We start from the raw sequence: 22,470 nt of genomic DNA, 5'->3' as shown, positions 1-22,470 counted from the left end.
TCACCAGGTGCTGCAAGAGAGGGAAAAAATATGACAAAAATACCGTACGGCAGCACATTTCCCCATTTCATAAAATTCCTACAAATATTCATTAATTTCAGTTGGAAGGCTGCTTCAGGAACGTTTACTTCATCGCCTTCCAAAAACAAACAAATACATTCCGCTCTGACTGCCTGAACAGTATGTCGACCAACTCATTTCAGGCTTCGATGTGACTGAAAAACATCACCTTGGCCCAAAGTTCTGTAATTCCATCTCATTCTAGCCCACTTGAAAAGCAGTGACTACTCCACTGATCTGTCCTGCTCTCGCAAGGATCTGAAGATAATGCTTGTTGGCAACCAACAGAACAAGTGCCACTTGTGGTACTTCACAGAACTCCAGCGGGGGCCAAGACCCTTAGGCTAATCATTGTACTAGTAGCAGTGGAGCTGCTCTTCAGTTCGAAGATGACCCTGCTGACAGTGCAACTGCATCTATGAGCAGGAGTGTCATTGAGAGACAATCTCTTAAAGGAATAAAGGAATACCCGTTCACTGTCTCCTTGGCATTTGGATGAGCGTGGCTCAGTCACCAGCACTGAAGAGGGGAAGCGTAGTGCTCTGCACTGAGTAAACAGTCAATAAATACTGTCGACTGATCACGGGCAGGACACGCACTTGGGGTGTCTGTGTGTTAAGTGGTGGTAATAGGAGTCAATAGGATTTTTTTCAACCCCTACTAGTACATATCTAATTTTTTTTTTATATTACTGTATGTCTCCCCTGCTCTAGACTGCAAGCTCGTTTGTGGGCAGGGTATGTGTTTGCTCACTGTTGTACTGTACTCTCCCAAGTGCTTAAAGATAAAGTGCTCTGCACTCAGTAAGCGCTCAAATACTACTGAATGAATACTACTACCAGTAATTGCGGGAAACCGCTTGGTACAGTGTACTGCAAAAAGTAAGCAGTCAACAAATATGATATATTGATTGACTCTGGCGTTTGTTAAGCACTTACTATTTTCCCACACACTCAGCACTAAGGTAGATACATTGTAAGCAGTGAAGTCACAGTCCCTTTCCCACTTGGGGCTCACAGTCTAAGTTTATTATGGGGAAGGAATGTGTCTGCTAATTCTGTTATATTGTAATCCCCCAAGCACTTAGCACAGTGCTCTGAACATAAGTGGTCAAATACAATTAATTGATTGATTGGGGGAGGGAGAACTGGTAATCAATCATTTTACAGATGAGAAAACTAAAGTAGAGAGAAGTTAAGTGACTTGTCCAAAGTCACACAGCTGGCAAAGTGGCAGAGTTGTGATTGGAACTCAGGGCTCCTGATACCCAGGCCTGGATTCTTTCCACTAGATCCCAAGGGCATCTACTAAGAACATCTACTAAGTGCAGTGCCCTAGGCTAAGTGCTTGGAAAGTTCAATAGAGAACAATAGAGGTTCCCTAACAAAAAGGAGTTCATACTCTAATGGAGGGGGTAGCCAGAGAAATACTCACAAAGAGAGACATCAGAATAAATAACATGGAATGGTTATGTAAAGATACATGTAAACCCAAGTGCATAAGTAAATACATAAGAGCAAGAGGCAGCAGAAGAGATGTGAGGTACCAATAATTAAGTCAGGGAAGGCTTGTTGGAGGTAGGATTTGGGTAGGGGCTTTGAAGGTAGGGAAAGGATTGAAGTCTGGTGGATTTGGTGGGAAGGAAGCTCTGGGGTCATAGAGACAACCTGAATGAAAGGGTCGAAGTAGGCAAGATGAGAGCAAGGTACAGCAGCCAGGTGAAGCTAAGGGTGTGACCCGGAGAGCCCATAATACAGTAGAGAGAGTGGTCCAGCTGGAGGACAGCTCTCATTATCTCTACTAGTGGTGATGATTTGCAGTGAGCCATCCACACACTCTCACCTTGTCTCCCTGAGGCCAGCAGTACACAGTGCAGGGAGAACAGAGACTGAAGGTAATCTCAAAAATCTCCAGTGGCTACCAATCAACCTATGCATCAGGCAGAAACTCCTCACCCTCAGTTTCAAGGCTCTCCATCACCTCACCCCCTCCTACCTCACCTCCCTCCTCTCCTTCTACAGCCCAGCCCACACCCTCCGCTCCTCTGCTGCTAATCTCCTCACCCTGCCTCATTCTCGCCTGTCCCGCCATCGACCCCCGGCCCACATCATCCCCCTGGCCTGGAATGCCCTCCCTCCCCACATCCGCCAAGATAGCTCTCTTCCTCACTTCAAGGCCCTACTGAGAGCTCACCTCCTCCAGGAGGCCTTCCCAGACTGAGCCCCCTCCTTCCTCTCCCCCTCCTCCCCCTCTCCACCGCCCCACCTTACCTCCTTCCCTTCCCCACAGCACCTATATATATGTATATATGTTTGTACTTATTTCTTACTCTATTTTACTTGTACATATCCTATTTATTTTATTTTGTTAATATGTTTTGTCTTGTTCTCTGTCTTCCCCTTCTAGACTGTGAGCCCACTGTTGGATAGGGACTGTCTCTATATGTTGCCAGCTTGTATTTCCCAAGTGCTTAGTACAGTGTTCTGCACACAGTAAGCACTCAATAAATATGATTGATTGATTGATCTGCTGTCAACAACGGCTGGGCAACAAAGTAAAAGGGTTGTTACTTTATCTTGTTATATTCCTGAACTAGACTGCAAGCTCCTTGAAGGCAGGTGTTGTGTCTACCTATTCATTGAAAGGATTGCTTTAGTTCTCCATCCTAGCTTTGGCCCTGCTTTCCCTCCATACTGAGGAACTTCATAGATGAAGTCGCTGATCTCTCAAAAAAGGTCTGAAGATCACATCCTAAGAGAGGAGTTTGATGAACTCTTGCAGTGACAGTCTCTGAACCAAATTCTATGGCTCTAAAGAGGTCTAAGTTTACTACAGTATTGGGACAAGAAGCAGGGGACCTTACTCTGCTTTCCCATCTCAAGGAGGCCCGAATCATGGGAGAGTATGCCAGGAATGAAGGTGTCCCGATTACCAGACCAGTAACTGCCATGATTAGAGATGCAAGCACCGAGTTACTCTCAAACTTTTATTTATAGGTGTTCTGGTATGATTCCTTCCAGAGTTATTCGGTAATTAAAGGTCAGATAATAAAACCCACTTCCTTATGAGACTGATTAGTCCTGGGGAAAGCAAATCACACTCTTTTTGTAGAGACTAGCTGAATAGTCCAGCATGTATCCTTTTGGGAAACTAAACTTAATACAGCATTATATTGACAATTAGGTCTAATTCTAGCCATGAAAGCATGAAACAAAATGATGGATTTAAGTAAAACATCAGAGTGCCAAAGCATTTCACCATGTAAACAGGATTAGAAATTCATTTCCACTGTATTTTTAATTTACAAATAAGGAGCCCTGGGGGGTTTATCCATTTGCTTTCCTGTTAATCACAGACAAAATGTGATGAGCTAGACATTCGGCCAGACATTTTGGCAAAAGGGACCCCCGAAGTCTCTGAACACCCCAACTAGCTGGCAATGATAGCACCCGCTCAACCCCTCCCAAAAAGCATTAGCAAGAAAGTCTCCAGATAATGTGAATTTCAAGGAGTTGCAACCTCGATGGCCTTGCTACATACGGAATTAAAATTCATATCAGGGTGTAGTAACGGTGGTAGTTATTGAGTGTTCACTGGATGCCAGGTTCTCTACTAAGTTCTTGGGAAAGTACAACAGAAGTGTGAGACACGTTCCCTGCCCATAAGGAGCTTATACTCTAATAGAGGATGGGGAGGTGAGAAGTTGGGGAGAACACGTGTAAAATTTTATACAAATACAGCAATCAGCATGTGTCACCAGAATCAGTTAACATTTCAGCAGATTAATGCTTTCCTGGGGCTCCTGAAATTGATGGCCTCTACTTCAGTCTCACTGGGCCTCAAGAATATAGTTGTCATGGCAAGCCACAGATTCAGACCAACAGCCAAGCCAAGAAATCATTCATATGATTTTTAGAAGAGTCCATTGTTGGGCCCCTTGGCAAATGCCGTTTGCCCATCTTGGTTGCAGGCCTACTGCTGGAATAATTTCCTTTGATTACAAACCCGGCATCATCCATCCCATATTTCTCTCAGGACCTCTCCTCAGAGCAGAACTCCTGGAGTCAATAATCACCCATGATCTCTTCCAAGGCCCAAATAAATCCGTTCCAGATATTCTGAGAAAAAAATGCCATGTACAAATGAATCATTCTAATCACCTATAGGATCACGGGTTCTGAAATACACCAACATGAGCAAAGCTTTTCCTATTAAAAATTATAAACGGCAAACAAGCTCCAGTGATTATAGGATTATGAGTGCTATATTCTTGCTCAAGGATAAAATAAGATCTTCCACGATTATAGGGTGTTCTGAAAAGCAGCCCCAAAAATATAACCATTTTCTTGGAATTTATGTCTCCCTAAGTGAATACATTAGAATCCCCACACAGAAAAGGAATTATTGATATGTGTGTTCCCTTCAGAAGATATTCTCCAGAGACCCATTCCGGATTTAATAATAATCCATATTCTCCTTCAGAAACTGCAAACCCTCTCTGATTTCCCCAGCTCTGCCTTAGACACATGAATCATTAAGACTCCATAATGAACATAAGTTCAGTATATCATATGCCACCTAGAATATTTAATAAAATAAATTCTAAATAATCAATTCATGAAGAGTCAACATTTTTTCACACTTTTGTAATAAATGTCTGCCTCCTGCATCCATCATTAGAGGGGGCATAAATTGTGGCAGCAGAGATTAAAGTAGCAGACCCCCATTTTCTCATACTGTCATGTAAATACTTAAATATGAAAAAATACTATATGCATCATCTCCTCGATAACTATTCCTGGGGGACCTTGTTAAATTAAATCTGCCGGGACCTTTTTTCAAATCATTTCACACAAAGCTGCTGACAGTTCAACCTCTTCCTCTTCCAAAGGCTAATGAATATCTTCTCCCATTTGACCTTCTATAGACTGTTCCCCCTATTCATCCTGCCCCCTCCCACCCTCTGGACTAGGGTTGGCCTAGCACTCTGAGGTAAAGTCATGACTTTCAGTTCTTTGGCATGAGAGTGGACGGAGTAGGGTGGCTGAAGAGCTAGATGCAGATCCTTCTGGTCCACTTTCAGTGCAGCAGTCCCTCTGAATTGCTCTGGGAAAAGGCTTATGGGAAACTCCTTTGATGGATCACGTAAATAATAATAATAATAATAATGATGATGATGGCATTTGTTAAGCTCTTACATTCTAAGCGCTGGGGGTGGGGGGATACAAGGTGGTCAGGTTTTCTCACATGGGGCTCACAGTCTTCATCCCCATTTTACAGATGAGGTAACTGAGGCTCAGAGAAGTCAAGTGACTTGCCCAAGGTCACACAGCAGACAGGTGGTGGAGCCGGGATTAGAACCCATGACCTCTGACTCCCAAGTCTGTGCTCTTTCCACTGAGCAACACTGCTTCCTTGGTAAAAAAAAAAATGGTAAAGCCAACAGCCTTCTGTGTTTTGGAGTCTGCGAATGGGAGGGAGGGAAGGAATGAAATACCAGAGTTAACCACAGGCAACCAAAATCAATATTTGTATTTTTTTTGGTATTAAATGCTTACTATATGCCAAACACTGTACTAGGCACTGAGAGAAATACAAGCTAATCAGGTTGAACACAGTCCATGTCCTCCATGGGGCTCTCAGTCTTAATCCCCATTTTGAAGATGAGGTAACTGAGGAATGGAGAAGTTGTGACTTGCCCAGGTCATACAGCAGACAGTAGTGGAGCTGAATTATGAACCCAGATCCTTTCGACTCCCAGCCCTGTGCTCTATGCACTAAGCGACGCTGCTTTTCCATTTCCAACCCAATTTGATACAAACCAGGGCTCAACATTATTAGCCAACTTATAGTAGTCTCTCTCCATCTCTTCTGTTCCCCAGTCCCCGCTTCTGTCAGCAGGAAACTACTGATGTGAAAGGATTGGGAGGTGGGACCCATCAGGAAAGGCAGAAGACAGGAATAGTTCCCCTGTAGAAGACTTAATAACTTCAAGTCCACGAGGAGTTATTATTCTGAGGAGGTAACCAGCCTTTACTGTTGTCTACTGAGGGTAGATTAAGAGAACATAGGCTTGAAATGAAAATGGCTTGAGTGATGTCACCTAGAGAAAGGAGAAGATGAGTCGGCCAATAAGGACGGGAAGAGCCCAGAATCTAGTCTGAGAGAAGATGGTTTCCATCCCAGCAGAATTTTAAGAAAATGGTAGAAAGCTTCCTTCCTGGGCAGTTTCAGTACAGAAACCAGGGGATGGATTTGATGATCTCTAAAATTCCTTACAGCCTGACAAGTCCAATAAATCCAGAACAAAGGAGGAGCCTTTCGGAGATAGCTGAAAAAATTCCCTGGTAGAAATGATGCGTGATATTACTGGGCAGGAGATCAGGAAATTCAGAGGAAATTAGCAAGTTTTTCAGATGCTCAAAGTAAGCTAGAGCAGAAACTCCCTCAAATGAATGCCTTGCTTGCGAGCAGCTAGAGAAGGTGGTGTTCGCAGTGCGAGTCCCTCCAGAAGAAGCAGGAAACCAAAACTGGCCTCGTAAAATGCAACAGTGAAAATCCATGACCAGTGCCAGCATCTGAAGGGCACTTCCCCCCTCAATTTATCGGCCCTGTTCTCTGCTGAGGAGCAGAAAAGTCTTTCACCTTCGGCTCTATTTTCAACTCAGCCTTTTCCTGGCATGCATTAAGCCAGCTGGCTGAACAAAGGGAACCTAATTAGTTTGCAAACTCTATAGCTCACCTCCGATGGTGACTAAAACCCATGTAAATTAAAGTGAATTGGATCAGGCCTTCCGAGGAATAAGCTTGGAGATTAGCACTGCCTGAGCGATGGATCTCACAAGTGGTTGCTGACTCCAGTAATAATAACCTGCTTGCTGATGACAGGAGCAAATTCCACCAACAATATCAGGGAATTGAGAGATGAAGACGATCAATATTTTACGATTCAGGCAAGTGAAGGCCTGAGATATTCTTTACCCAACGCAAACAAGCTCGTCTGGTCATTTACAGAGACGGGGGAAAATGTACAGTATTGGGTTCTTTAAGATCCATTCCCAGTTTCTAGCTAGGATCAGAAATTATGCTTTCCAACATCAAGGTTGTAAATTTGGGGAGTTTCTAACTTGTTTCTGCCACCTAACAGTGTTTTAAGCAGAGCAGAGTCCTTGGTGAGTTTTGACATTGGTGTTCAAGGGTTTGTGTAGTAATTGAATACGTTAAAATTTCCATACATGTCCTTGTGGGCTAATCTGTGATAATGTTAAGGGACTGTTATGATAATAATTAAGTACAAGTTCTGCATACCAAATTGATATTCTGCAGCTTTACTTTCACAGGGGAGTTCCTATCTTAATAAGGCTCAAATCAAGTTTAAAAGAGGAAATCGCAAAATATTTTACATATTGTAATCTGCAGCAAAAAAAGGGAAGGGCAGAAGGTGTAAAGACATTTCTGTACAAGCTGTACATCAACAAGGTCCATTTAAGATATCAGTGGGGCAGTCCACAGGGATATTGTCCGGTTCAAGATGTTGGTCTATAGACGCTCTGGTGGCAGACCAACTTCAGTGGTCCCCGAAGAGATTTAGGATCCAATGTAGGCTCCAACCCTCATATTTTACAGGGTGGGTGGGGGAGGGGGGGAGGAGGACATGGTGGGGGGGGTGTAGGAGATAACTTCCAAATTTTACCAAGGGAGAGGAGTGTAGGATCCAAGTTCCAAGTTTTATAGATGGGGTATGGGATCCAGCTTCCATATTTTACAGGGGTCAGTGTAGGATTATTATTATTATTATTATATTACTCTCCCAAGTGCTTAGTACAGTTCTCTGCACAAAGTCCTCAATAAATACAACTGAATAAATGAATGATCTAACCTCTGTGATTTATAGAAGTGGGTATGTGGGATCCAGCCTCCACACTTTATAGGGGTGGGTGTAGGATCCAACCTCCACATCTCCTCACTGTGCCTCGTTCTCACCTGTCCTGCCATCGACCCCCAGCCCACGTCATCCCCCGGGTCTGGTATGCCCTCCCTCTGCCCATCCGCCAAGCTAGCTCTCTTCCTCCCTTCAAGGCCCTACTGAGAGCTCACCTCCTCCAGGAGGCCTTCCCAGACTGAGCCCCTTCCTTCCTCTCCCCCTTGTCCCCCTCTCCATCCCCCCATCTTACCTCCTTCCCTTCCCCACAGCACGTGTATATATGTATATATGTTTGTACATATTTATTACTCCATTTATTTTACTTGTACATATCTATTCTATTTATTTTATTTTGTTAGTATGTTTGGTTTTGTTCTCTGTCTCCCCCTTTTAGACTGTGAGCCCACTGTTGGGTAGGAACTGTATACGTTGCCAACTTGTACTTCCCAAGCACTTATTACAGTGCTCTGCACACAGTAAGTGCTCAATAAATACGATTGATTGATTGATTGACTGATTTCACAGAGGGGAGCTGTAGGATCCACCACCTTTTACAGATAGTGGGGTGTGGGACCCAACCTTTACATTTTATAGAGGGAGGGGAGTATAGGATCCAACCTTCGTGCTTTTCAAAGTGAGGGGAATGTAGGATTTAACCTCCACGTTTTACAGAGTTGGGGGGGCTACAGAATTCAACTTCTACATTCTGCAGATGGGGGGTTTAGGATCCAGCCTTCAGGACTCAGCCGGGGGGGTGGGGGGGAGGTGGGGGCGTAAGGTCTAATCTCCACATTTTATGGATGGGTGGGGATGTAAAATGCAACTTTCAATTTTTACCAAATTGAGGGAAGGGGGACACGTAGGATCCAACCTCCATGCTCACACCAGTCTTACTGATAGGCAAAAACAAAAATCAGTTTAATGAAGCATTTTTTCCAATCCACCAACTTTCCACTCATCCTTCAATCAGTAGTATTCATTGCCTTCTGAAGCAAAGCACTCAAGCAGCTTGAGTACGAGACACGAGACATGACCTTGCCCTGAAGCTGCTTATACTCTAATGGGGAGAACCTGAGACAAAATTATGTGGAGAACAGGATAAGGAGAATTCACAAAGACGGATAGGTGAAGAAAGAAATGCTTAAATACCAAGTATGTAAATCAATAAATACAAAACCACTATAGGTGATTGAGTACAAAAATGCTGAGGAAGTAGTTAGGAGGATATGACCTGGGGAGAAGAAAATGAATTAGAGAATACCACGACAGGGGAGAGGATTTGGGAAAGGCTTTGAAGATGGGGAAGGGCTCTGCTCGGCCAGATCTAAAGAAAGAGGGAGTTTCAAGCAGGAGGAAGACCCTGAGCAGTCATGTACATTTGACAATAATTACTATCAGAAACTTGTAGAAATATAGTACTAATGCTGTGGCTTGGATTTATCATTTTCATTAAAATTCTTACTGGGTTTAGTCTCAGGCTCATGTTTTCAGGCCTTGTTACCATTTGCATGATTATTCTATTGCTCTGAGACTTGGTTAGTAACAAGAAAAGGCAATACTTTGAAAAGAAAATTGTTCAACATGGTTTTATTTATTTATATTAATGCCTGTCTCCCTCTCTAGACTGCAAGCTTATTGAGGGCAGGGACTATGTCTATCAGCCTCCTCTCTGATCTCCCATCCTCCTGTCTCTCCCCACTTCAATCTATATTTCACGCTGCTGCCCGGATCATCTTTGTGCAGAAACACTCTGGGCATGTTACTCCCCTCCTCAAAAATCTCCAGTGGCTACCAGTCAACCTACGCATCAGGCAAAATCTCCTGACTCTCGGCTTCAAGGCTCTCCATCACCTCGCCCACTTCTACCTCACCTCCCTTCTTTCCTTCTACAGCCCAGCCCGCACCCTCCGTTCCTCTGCTGCTAACCTCCTCACTATGCCTTGTCCTCACCTGTCCCACTGTTGACACCCAGCACACGTCCTCCCCCAGGCCTGGAATGCCCTCCTTCCGCACATGCACCCAGCTAGCTCTCTTCCTCCCTTTAAAGCCCTACTGAGAGCTCACCTCCTCCAGGAGGCCTTCCCAGACTGAGCCCCCTCTTTCCTCTCCCCCTCCCCATCCCCCCCACCCTACCTCCTTTCCCTCCCCACAGCACCTGTATATATGTTCGTACAGATTTATTACTCTATTTTACTTGTACATATTTACTATTCTATTTATTTTGTTAATGATGTGCATCTAGCTTTACTTCTATTTATTCTGATGACTTGACACCTGTCCACATGTTTTGTTTTGTTGTCTGTCTCACCCTTCTAGACTGTGAGCCCGTTGTTGGGTAGGGACCATCTCTATATATTGCCAACTTGTACTTCCCAAGTACTTAGTACAGTGCTCTGCACACAGTAGGCACTCAAATACAATTCAATGAATGAACTCTATTGTACCGTACTCCTCCAAGTGCTCAGTACAGTGCTCTGCACCTAGTAAGTACTGAATAAGGACCATTGATGATGATGGTGTTGCAGGGTAATATAAAGAGCGCTTGCACCCAAGAGTTGGGAAGTTACCCTTTCACTCCATTCATTCAATTATATTTACTATGTGCAAAGCACTGTATTAAGTGCTTGGGATAGTACAATATATTCCATATCCACAAGTGTCTTCATAGAATGTGTGTCCAGTTATGGTAATGGTTCTTTGTAAAGGTTATAGAAAAACTGGAATGGGTCCACAGAAGTCTATCACAAATGACCAAAGGGAGGGAAGACAGCTCCTGTGGGGTAAGATGACAGGAATTGGAGGATTGTATAACGTAGAGAAGGATGGCTCAGTGATGAGGTAATACCTCTTTCCAAGTGGATAACTACTTTTCATGAGAAGGCAACTGACCAGAATTTTTCACTGGCCACTGAGGAGTGAACAAGATGTCACTGACTAAAATAATAACAATAATTAGTATTATTATTATTATTATGGTATTTGTTAAGTGCTTATATGTCAAGAACTGTTCTAAGCACTGGGGTAGATACAAGGTAATCAGTATTAATCCCCATTTTACAAATACGGTAACTGAGGCACAGAGAAGTTAAGTGTCTTGCCCAAGATCATACAGCAGATATGTGGTGGAGCCAGGATTAGAACCCATGTCCTCTGACTCCCAAACCCAGGCTCTTTCCACTAAGCCACGTGGGAGAGATTTCAGTTGGATATAAGAAAAAGTTCCTGACCAGCAGAATGACTGAATCTGAAATGGCTCTGCCCAGGAAAGTTGTGGAATCTCCATTTTTGGAGATTTTCAAGGAAATTAGAAACACCCATCTATGCTGTATGATTTGGTTGTTCACTTTCTTGGAGGCAGGAAGCTGGATCAGATGACCTCCTGAGGTTCTTCCCAGCTCAGGGGTCCCCAACCAAAGGTCAGGGCTTTAGGTAACAAGGCAACACCAAGGGCTTATATAGCATGACTTCTCCAGCTTCCCTGCCAATCAGAACTCAAATTTTCAACTGAAAAAGCCACTCAATCCTCTAACGGAGACAACAAGCTCTCTTGGGAGTGTCCTGTCTTAACCAAACTTCAGCTCTTGATCTTTGCTGTACACAGCACAGTGTGATTCTGCTAGGGGGGCATCCACAAACTGAAAAACTAATAACCCATCTTCAGGTGGATCGATTTAGATCATGAACTCAGACAGCCTGTTCTCTTCTGCTTGGGCAGCTATTACATGGGGAAGGTCTTGCGAGACTGGAAAGGATGTTGAAAGTTTTTTCCTCCACCTTTCTTCAGTCCCCTCCTTGCTAGTCTAGAGTACTTCAAATCTCTTTTCTCCAGAGCATTCAGAATTATTTAGTTTCACTCTGTTGTGGAGAAGTCTCCTAGGAATTGAAACTTTCTTAAACTCATAGGAGAAGATGATTATATGAGAAGAGGAAAGCAAGTCCATTTCACAGCCAACCATGCAAAAAAACATACAGCAATAACAGACATCCATGTTGACGCTGCTGGTTCAAAATGCTGCTTACTGTTATTTATTAGTTAAAATTTTAATTATATGAATTGAGTAGGGACACGTCACCAGGGATACTAACTAATTAGAGTTTAAGGAAGGGACTATGGATTGGAGATCCTGCATTGATTCCACAGCCACACATCTAGGTAACAGGAAATTAATTTCTAACTTGCCAGTTTACTAGCTGGGTTGTTTTTTTCAATTACTTCAATGATTAAAGATCCAGAAGACCATCACAGAGCAGAATCTTGGTGCAACTCCACTCAACCATTCCCTCCTCAGTAATGTTTTGTGTCCAGGAGAAGGGGAGGATATGGGTGCTTTGCAGGGAAAAAGAACATTTCCTCCAAAAATTGTCCACTCACCCCATCTAGGATTTGGCCAACAAACAGCAGTTAGGAATCATTGAATATTTTCAAGACAAGCAATTATTGTTCTAAATTCATTTATAAATAGGCTTCCAAGTTAAAACCAGGAAATATGTGAATTCTTTTTTCATTCCTTCACTGAATTTGGCTGCTTTAAAATTTCGTTAGCCAAGTTAGTTCCTCCTTGTCTATTAATTGCTGTTTTCAGAACTTGACTTGGACATTATAACTGTTCTTGGCTGGCTATTTTCTAAGTATTTTTCCATCAGCTACGAGTATGATACCTATTTATCTTCGGGCAGCAAGCAGAGCTGAAATGATCTGGCAGTGCCACAAGGCAGACAGTTATTTCATGCCCTGTTAATTCCTAATGCGGTAACTACAATATCATTCCAACTTTAAAAAGAGTGGTTTTTTTTTCCAAAAATCTGCTGTTCAAAGCCTAAATAAAGAACGTCACTTCTAATTAGATGAAGTTCATAAACATAAACTTGATCTCTTTCTTATTGTAGTTGTGAAGAGAGGTGGAGGTTAAGACAATTAGCGAAGAACTAATGAAAATGCTTTTATTTTGGTGGAGAGGGACAATCGGAGAGGTCTAGAGAACAGAACTGGACCTAGTCTATTGGACTGAAAAATACAGTTCAAAAGTGGTTTCAGTGATTTCTTTGAAATAGATGGGCTGGGATGGCATAGTGGCGGGGGCAGAGAGGCGGGAAGGGGCTGATGAGATGTCTGTCTCCATTAGCTCTGGACCTATCAGAAATTTACTCTCCTTCCATGAGGCCAGAGTGGTGGCTCCAAAGAGCTTTTGGAAGGAAGGTGGAACCATCTTCCATTAGACAAAGATAAAAGAGATTCGGAAGGCAAAACAGACTCCCGGGTTTGTATTCCTAAGGTGACTGTCCTGTCTGGATACAGATGGGGAAGTTAAATTGGACTGTCTGCTTTGGTGGGGAAATGCCATTTCTTCCCCACTTGAGCTGCCGGAAGCCGTCTGCAATTTTTAAACAGGCCCAACGACTTTTCGATGCGGAGGAGAAATAACAGGTTGATTCTGCTGGCCCATGTCAGGATGGGTGTGTTGACTCTGAGCTGCAAATATGCCAACAACAATACGCTTCAGTTGTGCAGTGGGGAGGGAGTCAGGTTTGGCAGTGTGTTATGAGGCTCTGCTATCAATTTTGGGGTTTTTTTAATGGCATTTGTGAAGCACTATGTATCAAATGCTGTTCAGAGTGCTGGGATAGGTATAAGTTAATTAGGTCAGACAGTCCCTATTCTGCATGGGGCTTACAATTTAAAGTAGGAGGGAGAACAGGTCCTGGAGGTCCATTTTACAGTTGAGGAAACTGAGGTACAGAGAAGTGACTTGACCCAGGTCACACAGCAAGCAAATGGCAGAGCTGGGATTAGAACCTAGGTCATTCTGATTTCCAGGTCCGTGCTCTTTCCACTATGCCACGCTACTTGTAGAACAGACCTGAGAAAAAGAACCCAAGGTTCATGGCGATGCAACTGTTGACCCCCCAGTAAACACAAATGGAGACTCTTCCAGCTCAGCTCAAAGGCAAACAATTTTTGCCAAGGCACATCAGACCATTAGACCATATGGTTGCAGCGATGTGGGGATGCAGGCTGTTTTATAGCTTGCCTCCTGCTATCAGGAAAACTTGCAAAGCTTCCACTCAAAGTGCCTCGACTACAACAGGGCAGCAGAAGAATTTCTAGTCAGGCCACGATTTCTTCTTCAAAACACTTTGACATAGAAACTCCCTCTCTCCTACCTACCTGCCAACCTTTCTAATCTTAGACCTAATGACCACAGCACTACATGTAATTGTAAACCTTTTAGAGCCATCTTTTCTTTTGTATAAAGAAAATCCAAACCAAGAGAGGAGCTAGCAACTCCACCAGCTTCAACAGAGAAGCCCCCTATCCTATCCCAGTGCTCCGCTCTGAAAAATCAATGTGCTTCGGAGCAACGGCTTACACAAAGCGCTCAGAGGTTTAACAGAATAAAAGAAAAATGCTCTGCTGTGGAGTGGAGTTGTTGGGATTTTAAAGTTTTCCTGGCCTGGGGGAAGACACTTAGCAAGTTATATGATAGTAGGTATAGCTGAAAATCTTTATAATGCCCTTGAATGGGAACACAGGGCCTGCGTGGCTCAGAGAATCATGTGGCCAAATATTGCAGCCTATCTTGCTCTCTAATCAATTGTGGCTTTTTCAATCTAACCACCACCTGCAGCTAGGGGCAGGATATTGAACACAAGATGGTTTTTGAAATTCTCATGTCTGCGATCAGAAGTGCAATGCCCCGGCTCTCCAGGGATCAATATCCTTGGCGAGAAGACACACCTAGGTGGGCTTCCTGGCTGAGGACCCAGGTCAGATGTGTGGGAGCAAGCTCTCATGGCACAGAAACTAGGGCAGCAGTACATCTGCTCTGAGAATGCCCTGCACCAGGCCTTGCTGTGCTTCCTGAGTGAGATTAGCCAGGCAAACCCCATCATGGGATGGGTGGCCACCTCCTTTGCCAATTCCCCTGAATGTTTTATTAATTTTGGAATTAATTAAGCCTTCATTATGTGGCAAACCCTGTGCTTAGTACTGGGATAAATCGGATTGAACAGAGTGCCTGCACCACTTAGGGTTCATTATCTCGAAGGTACAGAGAACGGGTACTTTAGTCCCATTTTACTGATGAAGGAACTGAGGCACCAGTGGCTTAGTGGAAATAGCACTAAGTGGGAGTCAGAGGTCACGGGTTCTAATCCCAGCTCCACCACTTTCAGATGTGTGACTTTGGGCAAGTCCCTTAACTTCTCTGTGCCTCAGTTACCTCATCTGTAAAATGGGGATTAAGACAACCTGATTAACTTGTATCTACCCCAGTGCTTAGAATAGTGCTTGGCACATAGTAAGCACTTAACAAATACTATCAGCATCATCAAGTGACCTGCCCAAGGTCACACAGTGGGCCAGTGTTGGAACTGAGATTAGAACCCAGATTTCCTGACTCCCATGCCTATATAATTTCCATTACAGAATTCCTCCGCTGAACTAAGATTTCCACAGATGGGGAGCATCTGTCCAAGTGAAAGAGCATGGGATTGGGAGTCAGAGGATGTGGGTTCTATTCATGACTCCACTACTCACCTTGGGCCGGTCAACTTCTCTTCACCTAAGTTGTCCAGCAGCCCGTCCTCCCTCCTACTTAGTTTGTGAGCCCAATATGGGACAAGGACCATATCTGACCTGATGATCTGACCTGATGATCTTGTATTTATCTCAGTGCTACGAACAATGCTCAGTACACAGTAAGTCCTTAAAAAATGTCATTACAGTAACAATGATAATAATAATAACGGTATTTGTTAAGTGCTTGCTATGTGCCAGGCACTGTACTAAGGGTCGGGGTGGGTACAAGCAAATAGGGTTGGACACAGTCCCTGTCCCACATGGGGCTCATGGTCTCAATCTCCATTTTACAGATGAGGTAATTGAGGCACAGAGGAGTGACTTGCTGAAGGTCACAGAGCAGACAAGCGGCCGTGACCTTCATGACTTGGAGGTCCATGATCCATGCACTACCCCATGCTCCTCCTCACTAGCAGTGTCATCGTCTCCCATTGCCCTCCATTCTCCTTCCTTAAAAGTGACAAGGCCGACAAGAGAGCCATTTTGTCCCCCAAGCTGATTCTCTTTCAGCTTGCAAACCCAAGTCTGCTCTCCTCCCCGGGCCAGACATTTACCCTGTGGGTATTCATGGAAATCGTATGGAAGCCGTGTGGATTTCCCTCCTACATGGTCTGCAGGCACCAGACTGCCTCTGGAACGTGTGTCTACACATTTGTGTGGGAACCACAAATAACCCAAAACATAAACACTGCCTAAAAATAACCAGAAATCATTTGGAATCCGATCTGTGATCATTCTAATTTATTGCAAGGGGGAGAAAATAAACTCTGTGGCTTTCTCAGGCTCCTGAAACCTTCCATAAACTTACGAGAGAATAATATCTGATTCTCACCTAACGAAAGGTGAAAAATTCCACGGAGCTACACAACGAGAGGCCGTTGGCCCGTGCCTCATTCAGAACTCTGAAGCCTGATGCCCTCCTACTGCTGAAGGAGCTCAGAGCTATGTGATCAAAAGAATTCTCAGCCTTCTCTGGCCCAGTAGACTCATTCTCCCTCTTCCCCACTGGGACCCTCTTTCTGTGACCCTCAGCCTAAAAGGATCTGTTCAGACTGGCATTGACAGCACCTCTGAGATAACCCCCACCCCCTACTTAGTTTACTATAACAAATGACAAACACCACATTGCTTTCAATATTCATGAGCATGCTAATATATTTGTACAATCAATGGTCACAGTTCTATAGGTGGGCTTCGGAGCCGTGTGTCTGTGGTAATCTGCATTTTAATGTTCCATGCAGTCAATTAAATCATGCTGTGCAAACAGAGAAGAGGAGAATTCAGGGAGTAGGAATTTCTCGTTCAGAGGATTTTCTTTGTTCATCATCATAAAGCATTGTTATTAGGTGTAAAAAAAAACATAAAACAAAACTTATCTCTCTCTGTGGGGTAATATAATAAAAGCCATTTGATGCTATTTTTAACAGCCATAAAAGCACATGATTAATGTACAAAAAGTCAGAGTGACAAAGTGGAGAATGGAAAACTTCAGCCTATAAGGACGATCCATTGAATTCAAGTGGTCTGCTACTCCAAGCTATTAATCTCGCCACACAACAACTAAGGCCCGAGTGGAAAACACACCCAGCTGCTTACCTTTACCCAGGGATTAGAAATCCCTTCTGCTGAAGTCCTGACTAGACATGACTCCATACTCCCTTCATATCCCTGCCCTGAGAATGCATTTGAGATACTCATGGTAAAACTTCAAGCACCACTCGTTTAGAGATAGAGTGAACCTTGGGTTCCTGATACCAGATCTAAGCTCCCTGGTATTTCCACGCAGCCCTGGCATTCCCCCGGGCCCTGATGAACCCTCGAGGAAATCAGATGTAGGAAAAGCAACTAAACCCCAGGGTCCTGGATGTGGCCTCAGTGTTCAAGACACAGCAGGGCACTCGGGGGCTGAGCCCACCAAGCCCTGGCTCCCACTGAATGCCAGATAAAAGGGTTTGCAGATGCTCCAGGTCCTGAGTTTCCAACTCGCATTTACTCCTAGGGTCCTCAAAGCCTTTTCCAAATGCAAACGGCCAAAGCCACGGGGATTTTGGTCACCCTGCACTCCCGGCAGCTGGCACAGCACTGGGAACCTAGGAAGAACATCTAGAGGATTTGTGCTCCCGTACGTAACTAGCTCCCAGAAGAGGCTCCTGGCCCTGGAAAAGATTGATTAACCCAACCTCAATTCTCCAACAGCCCAAAACTGTAAACCCTCCCAGAGGCAATACAGCAAGAAATACTATGCCACTCTGGCAAATTCCAAACTGGGCACTAGTAGGGCTCTGAAAACAAATGCAATTTGGTCAGGTTCAGGCAGCCCAGATCCACTCAACTAGGAACCTGCAGGGGGGAAGTGTCTAGAATCCCAGCATACACAAAATTCCTTTGCACAAAGACAGGAATCCCACATTCCTGGGAAGCCCTCAAATTCCCCACAGCAGCCAAGACTTGGATGAGGGGAAACAGCACCACCTCTCCGAGCTTTTACCTCTACTCCCTGGACCTTCAGTTTCATGTGATCCTCCCGAGTGGTTTTCCCGTCTTTCCTCTTTTTCCAGCAATATCCATCTTTCCTGTATTTCACCTTCTTCCTGTTGTAGAGTATCATCGAACCATTCTGGGGTCTGAAAACACCAAACAGTTAAATTACCAAGGAGAAGTTTATTAAGAAAGATATCATAGGCTAGTAAAAGTCTCTGCAGAAAAGCAATATTCTACATTTGCTGTAACATAATTTTTCACCTTTTATTGCAGCGCCTTGGATTAACCATGTTTTATGGCCCGCAAAAATTTGCTTGTGGATTTTGTACCTAATGAATTAAATGTGTCAATGATGGGTTTAGAAAACATCCTCTTAGTAATACCCACCATCTAATCAAGATATATGATGTCGGGGCTGCTGAGCTATGGACTGCGAAGTAGACAAAACAGCATGAGAATGAGAGAGATGCTTCTGGTACTTTGGCAGATTGCAATATCTTATCTCTTTGAGAAGAATTTTCTACACATCTATTAATCCATCAACCAGTATTAGGAAATAAATAAGCTTAAGAGAGAAGACGGATGACTCGGTTAAGCGCAAACAGACAAACCAGTCTCCAAATGCCTAGATTCCCCTCCATGCATTCAGGCTTGAACTGCGACAGAAAGAACATTCTTGGTCCGCCTCCATAGCATTTAATCTCCTGATAGTTCCCATTTAGGCTTCAGCTGGCAGAGGCCCGAGTTATTGACAGGTAAATATGTTGGGCCAGGATACAGTCATTAGCATCTTTATTTTTATCTTCCCGTCTCTCAAGACAACATTTTGCCATATGCTAAATGGAAAGGGTAGGATTGCGGTCCTTGTGTTACATTTTTAAAACCTGAATTTGCTAAAAAAGACTCCATGTATCACTGGCAGACAGCATTACTGTAGATGGCTACAAAAATTTACAGTGCTACATTAGTCACAGTAATTTGACTTTGGAACACCAAGACCTGAAAGAAATACAACACACAACACTAGCAGCAGCAGACACCATAAACAACCACCCAAGTCAGGTTTTAGCGGGTGACAGCTGATGAACTCAATGTCTAAACTCAACCAGAGTAAGGAGAAATCAGGTATTTTTCCCTCCTTCTGATTTCTGACACTCTCTTGGGCTGTCTGGACTGCCAGGGAGGTTTGGACCAGCTAAAGGACTAAGCTCCACCAGTAAAGGCAATTCTGTCCAGCCTCCAGCCAAGACAAGAATCTCTTTAAGGAAATGAGTCAGAGGAAGGTGTCCATCCTTTAGTAATAGTAGTAGCAGCAGCACTTAGGCAGATGTGCCCTACCCCAAAGAGTTTATAGTCTAACGGTGGAGACAGACCTAATAAATATATTTGAAGTCTCTATCCTAATCAAATTCCTCTATCTGACCACAACCTCCTCACCTGCCTTCCCTCCCACAGACTCCCTCCCCACAAAGCTGGCCTGTTCCCCCCCAGAAACCTCTGATCTTTTGAACCCCTCCAGTTCTCTAAAATCAACTTGCTCCATGCCCGATCTATCTTCTTGATGCAAATCTGCACCCTCAATACCATCCGCTCAAACCAACTCAACTGCCTCGCTCCCCTGTTCCTTCACTGATCTCGTACCACTAACAGTTCTGGATCACCTTCACAATTTGCTTTCTTCACTCTCATACAAAAGCTTCAGATCACTCCTGGTAGAAATCCAGACTCAGGCCAACCTCATCCATTTTGAATGCATCCTCACCTGCTTTAATTCTTCCCCCTCCTCCACCTGGCAACAATACTTTTCAATCTTTTTTTTATACTCCATGCCCATTTCCTGTGCCAGCTGTTTCAGATGTTTAACTCCCCTTTAAAACCCTTCCCCCATCTCTTGCCCCTAATGAACTGGCCATATACTTTATCAATAAAATTGAAACCAATGATGAAATCTCCCCACAATCTCCCCTACATCTCTACTATTCCCTCCTCTTCCTGCCCCTTCTTGGTCTCTCCCATCTTTCCCAGCAGTATCTCTAGTAGATATCTGCCTCCTCTCAAAATCTACCCCACGTATAGATTTTGCTGCCTTTGCCCTTTATCATGACACCTGTCCCCTCCCTGACCTTAAACTGTTCACTTTTCAGTGGCTTCTTCCCCACTGCTTTAAAATGTGCTCCCTTATTCTAAAAAAAACCCCTCTGATCAACCCATGGCTCCCTCCAATTACCACCCCATCTCCCTCCTACAATTCATCTCCAAACTTCTTGAGGGGGTTGTCTACACCCACTGTCTTCATTTCCTATCCTCCACTTCTCTCTGACTCCCTCCAATCTGGATCTTCCCCTTTCACTCTATGAAAATAGCCTTCTCTAAGGTCACCAATGATCCCCTTCATGCCAAGTCCCAGTGGCCTCTACTCCACCCCAATCCTCCTTCATCTTTTGGCTTCCTTCAATACTGTGGACCACCTTCTCCTAGAAACATTATTCATCCTAGGTTTCACTGACACTGACCTCTCCTGGTTCTCATCCTAGCTCTCTGGCTGCTCCTTTTATTATTATTAATAATAACAATAATAATGGTATTTGTTAAGCACTTACTATGTGCCAGGTGCTGTTCTAAGCAATGGATAGATACAAGGTAATCAGGCTGTCCCACGTGGGGCTCATAGTCTTAACCCCCATTTTGCAGATGAGGTAACTGAGGCACAGAGAAGTTAGTGGTTTGCCCAAGGTCACACAGCAGACTAGTGTTGTAGCTGGGATTAGAACCAGCATCCTCTGGCTCCCAAGCCCACGCTCTTTCCACTAAGCCACACTATTTCTTTTTCAGTCTCTTTCATGGGCTTCTTTGACTCCCACCCTCTAACCGTGGGTGTTCCTCAAGACTTTGTTCTGTATCTCTTATCCTCCAACTATAGACACTCCCTTAAAGAACTCATTCACTCCCACAGCTTCAATTAGCATTTCTTCGTGGATGATTTCCAAATCTACCTCTCGAGATCTGCCCTCTTTGTTTTTCTGCAATCTCACATTTTCACCTGCTTTCTGGATATCCCTACCTGCCTATGCCACTGACACCTCACACTTAACATGTACAAGAAAAAACTCCTTATCTTCCCACCCAAACTCTGTTCTCCCCATGTCTTTCCTATCACTGTAGACACCACCACCCTTCCTGTCTCACAAGCTCTAATCTTCATATTATCCTCAACTGAAACCCCTCCTTTAACCCACATATTCAATATGTTACCAAGTCCTGTAAGCTCTACCTTGAGAACATCTCTAGAATAAGCCCTTTGTTTATGACCCCAAACTGCTACTTCATTGTTCCAAGTACTTATATTCCACCTTGATTACTACATCAGCTTCATTTCTGACCTCCCCGCCGTCTGTCTCCCCCCACTTTAGGAAATATTTCCCTCTGTCCAGATCCTTTGTTTTTTCTGGAGGGGGGATGGTATTTGTTAACTGCTTACTTAAGCACTGTACTAAGCAGTGGGGTAGATACAAGATAATCTGGTTGGACACAGTCCCTGTCCCACATAGGAATCATAGTCTTAATTCCCATTTTACAATGAGGTAACAAGCACAGAGAAGTTAAGTGACTGGCCCAAGGTCGTACAGCAGACAAGTGGCAGAGCTGGAATTAGAAGCCAGGTCCTCTGACCCCCAGGCCTGTGCTCTTTCCACTCAGCCACATTGATTCTCCCCACTCAAGAACCTACAGTGGTTACCCACTCACCACCACATCAAACAAACTCCTTACCCTTGGTCTTGAGGCACTCAATCATCTCTTCCTCTCCTACCTTATATCAGTGATTTCCTACTACAATAATAATAATTATTATTAAGGTATTTCTTAAGTGCTTACTATGTACCAGGCACTGTACTACAACCCAACCTGCACACTCCACTCCTATCCCCAATCTAGTTAGCGTACCTCAGTCTCATCTATCTCACCACTAACCCCTTGCCCAGAGCTGGGCTGGAACTACCTCCCCTGCCATTTAGACTGTTGCTGTGGGGGAATTAGCTTGCCAACTCTGTTGTATTGTACTTTCCCAAGTGCTTAGTGCAGTACTTTACACATGGTAAGTGCTAAAAAAAATGCCACTGATTAATTCATATACATCACCATCAATCTCCCCACCTTCAAAGCCTTACTAAAATGATATCTCCTACAAGAAGTCTTCCTTGAGCCCTCATTTCCCCTACTCCCTCTCTGTTCTGGGCCATCTATGTTCTTGAATCTGTACTTTTAGCCCTGGATAGTCACCTCACTCTCAACCTTACAGAATGTATGCACTTATCCATAGTTAACTTTAGTGCCTGTCTCCCCATCTAGACTGTAAGCTCCTTGTGGGTGAAGAATTTGTCTATGAACTCTGTTGTATTATACTCTTCCAAGTGCTTACTTCAGTGTT

At 44.0% G+C, this 22,470-nt stretch overlaps 1 protein-coding gene across 5 annotated transcripts in view; it reads right to left on the bottom strand.

Moving 5' to 3' along the window:
- The window catches only part of CAMTA1 (calmodulin binding transcription activator 1), an 868,926-nt gene that overhangs the window by 696,808 nt on the left and 149,648 nt on the right, over positions 1 to 22,470 (bottom strand). For all 5 annotated transcript variants that reach the window (XM_038747474.1, XM_038747476.1, XM_038747477.1 and 2 more), the window contains exon 2: positions 18,052 to 18,187. In XM_038747474.1, coding sequence (XP_038603402.1) covers positions 18,052 to 18,171 — 120 coding nt within the window. In that variant the 5' untranslated portion in view covers positions 18,172 to 18,187. The remainder of the gene's footprint in view (positions 1 to 18,051; positions 18,188 to 22,470) is intronic.

This window comes from Tachyglossus aculeatus, chromosome 5 (genome assembly GCF_015852505.1).
Source record: "Tachyglossus aculeatus isolate mTacAcu1 chromosome 5, mTacAcu1.pri, whole genome shotgun sequence".
Taxonomy (NCBI): domain Eukaryota; kingdom Metazoa; phylum Chordata; class Mammalia; order Monotremata; family Tachyglossidae; genus Tachyglossus; species Tachyglossus aculeatus.
This window is presented reverse-complemented; position numbering and strand designations above follow the sequence as displayed.